This window comes from Salvelinus sp. IW2-2015, unplaced genomic scaffold, assembly GCF_002910315.2.
Source record: "Salvelinus sp. IW2-2015 unplaced genomic scaffold, ASM291031v2 Un_scaffold10174, whole genome shotgun sequence".
Classification (NCBI taxonomy): domain Eukaryota; kingdom Metazoa; phylum Chordata; class Actinopteri; order Salmoniformes; family Salmonidae; genus Salvelinus; species Salvelinus sp. IW2-2015.
The window spans coordinates 1-1,418 of NW_019951432.1; the positions used below are offsets into that span (position 1 = coordinate 1).

Consider the following 1,418-nt stretch of genomic DNA (forward strand, 5'->3'; position numbering starts at 1 on the left):
AGTTCTGGACTGGAGAAGCATAACGCTGGTGAAACATACTGACAGTTCTGGACTGGAGAAGCATAACGCTGGTGAAACATACTGACAGTTCTGGAGAAGCATAACGCTGGTGAAAGAAGGTTCAGTATCTGGTTGTGTTCTCACCAGTACTTGGCCATAGAGGCTGTTTGAGAGTCCAGGCGTTTCTCTGTGTGGAGCTGCAGACAGTTGTCTAAAAAGGAACGGCCCACACAGATCTCAGTCTTCAGCTCTGCCAGCTTGTGCTGCACAGTCTGCACCATGAGACAGGGGAATGGAGTTAGTGGATCACTTCAATATACTACAATACAACTTTATTCATCCATCTGATCAAACAGAACTGTGTTCTATGGAGCTAGTTTGGGGTTAAGTGCCTTGCTCAAGGGCACAACAGTAGGAGAGACGGGGTCTGACACCAACAGCCCTCTAGTTGCTAGTTCAGTCCCCACTTYGATTCAGCTTCTCTAACCTAAGTTACCTACCACCCGAATAGAGCTAGTGTTCACTACACTGAAATATACCTATTACTACAGCAGAAATACGAGTCAAAGATAATGCTATCCAACCTGAAGGTGAGCGATGGTCTTGCCGAAAGCCTTCCTCTGAGTCACATAGTTCCTGGTCTCCTCAAACATGAACTCACTGCTGGCGATGGCCATGTCTGCAATCAGCAGGCGCTCCTGGAAGAACAAGAGGAAAGGTGAGGAGCTTTAATAATGACCTGGTTTGTAGCTACTAGATATAGCCATACCTTTGTGACAATCGAGTACATAGGAATAGGTTAGTGGTCAATTCACCTTCAACTCAGTCATTGCCTTTTAAATAAATACAATTGGTATTGCAACTTCAGTTTACTTCCTGAATTGAAATGTAACTGACCCCAACCCTGGTATATCATGCAAGTGTACTTCATCTCTGAAAGGTGTACCTGTGGCAGCTCGTTCATCAGGTAGTAGAAGCCCTTGTTGGCCTGTCCCAGCAGGGCAGAAGCAGGGAGACGCACGTCCTCAAAGAACAGCTCAGCCGTGTCCTGGGGACAGAGAGACAACGGTTCATATATATTTGTAAGTAAGCATTTCATGGTAAGGTCTACACCTGTTGTATTCAGCAGCATGTGATGAAACGATTTGGATTTCTGTGAAAATCGACTCTAAAATCAAATATAACCACAAATATACTGTCTTTTGAATAAAACAACAAATTAAAATGTTTTATTAAATCTCACTGGATTATTGTTGAAGCCTAAATAAGTGCATTTGAAGTATTAGACCCTTCACTTTTTCCACTTTTGTTACGATATTGCTAAAATGTATTAAGTTGTTTTTTCCCCTCATCAATTACACACATTACCCCATAATGACAAAGCAAAAACTGTTTTTTTTTTTAGAAATGATTCACAT

General features: G+C 42.3%; 1 protein-coding gene across 1 annotated transcript; it reads right to left on the reverse strand.

Moving 5' to 3' along the window:
• LOC112079898 (long-chain specific acyl-CoA dehydrogenase, mitochondrial) lies at positions 1–1,099 on the reverse strand. Its single transcript, XM_024145708.2, has 3 exons — positions 947–1,099; positions 585–698; positions 1–272 (listed from the first exon to the last, which is right to left on the reverse strand). The coding sequence occupies exons 1-3, from the start codon at positions 1,097–1,099 to the stop codon at positions 141–143; spliced, it is 399 nt and encodes a 132-aa protein (XP_024001476.1). The 3' UTR covers positions 1–140.
• Positions 1,100–1,418: the final 319 nt, after the last annotated feature.

Bases quoted from the DNA above. Each gene is read 5' to 3' on its own strand.
- LOC112079898 (XM_024145708.2), bottom strand. From the start codon at position 1,099: ATGAAATGCTTACTTACAAATATATATGAACCGTTGTCTCTCTGTCCC. The intron at 699-946 runs GTACACCTTTCA...TTGTTCTTCCAG, and splicing joins TGATGAACGAGCTGCCACAG to GAGCGCCTGCTGATTGCAGA. The intron at 273-584 runs GTTGGATAGCAT...CTCATGGTGCAG, and splicing joins AGACCATCGCTCACCTTCAG to ACTGTGCAGCACAAGCTGGC.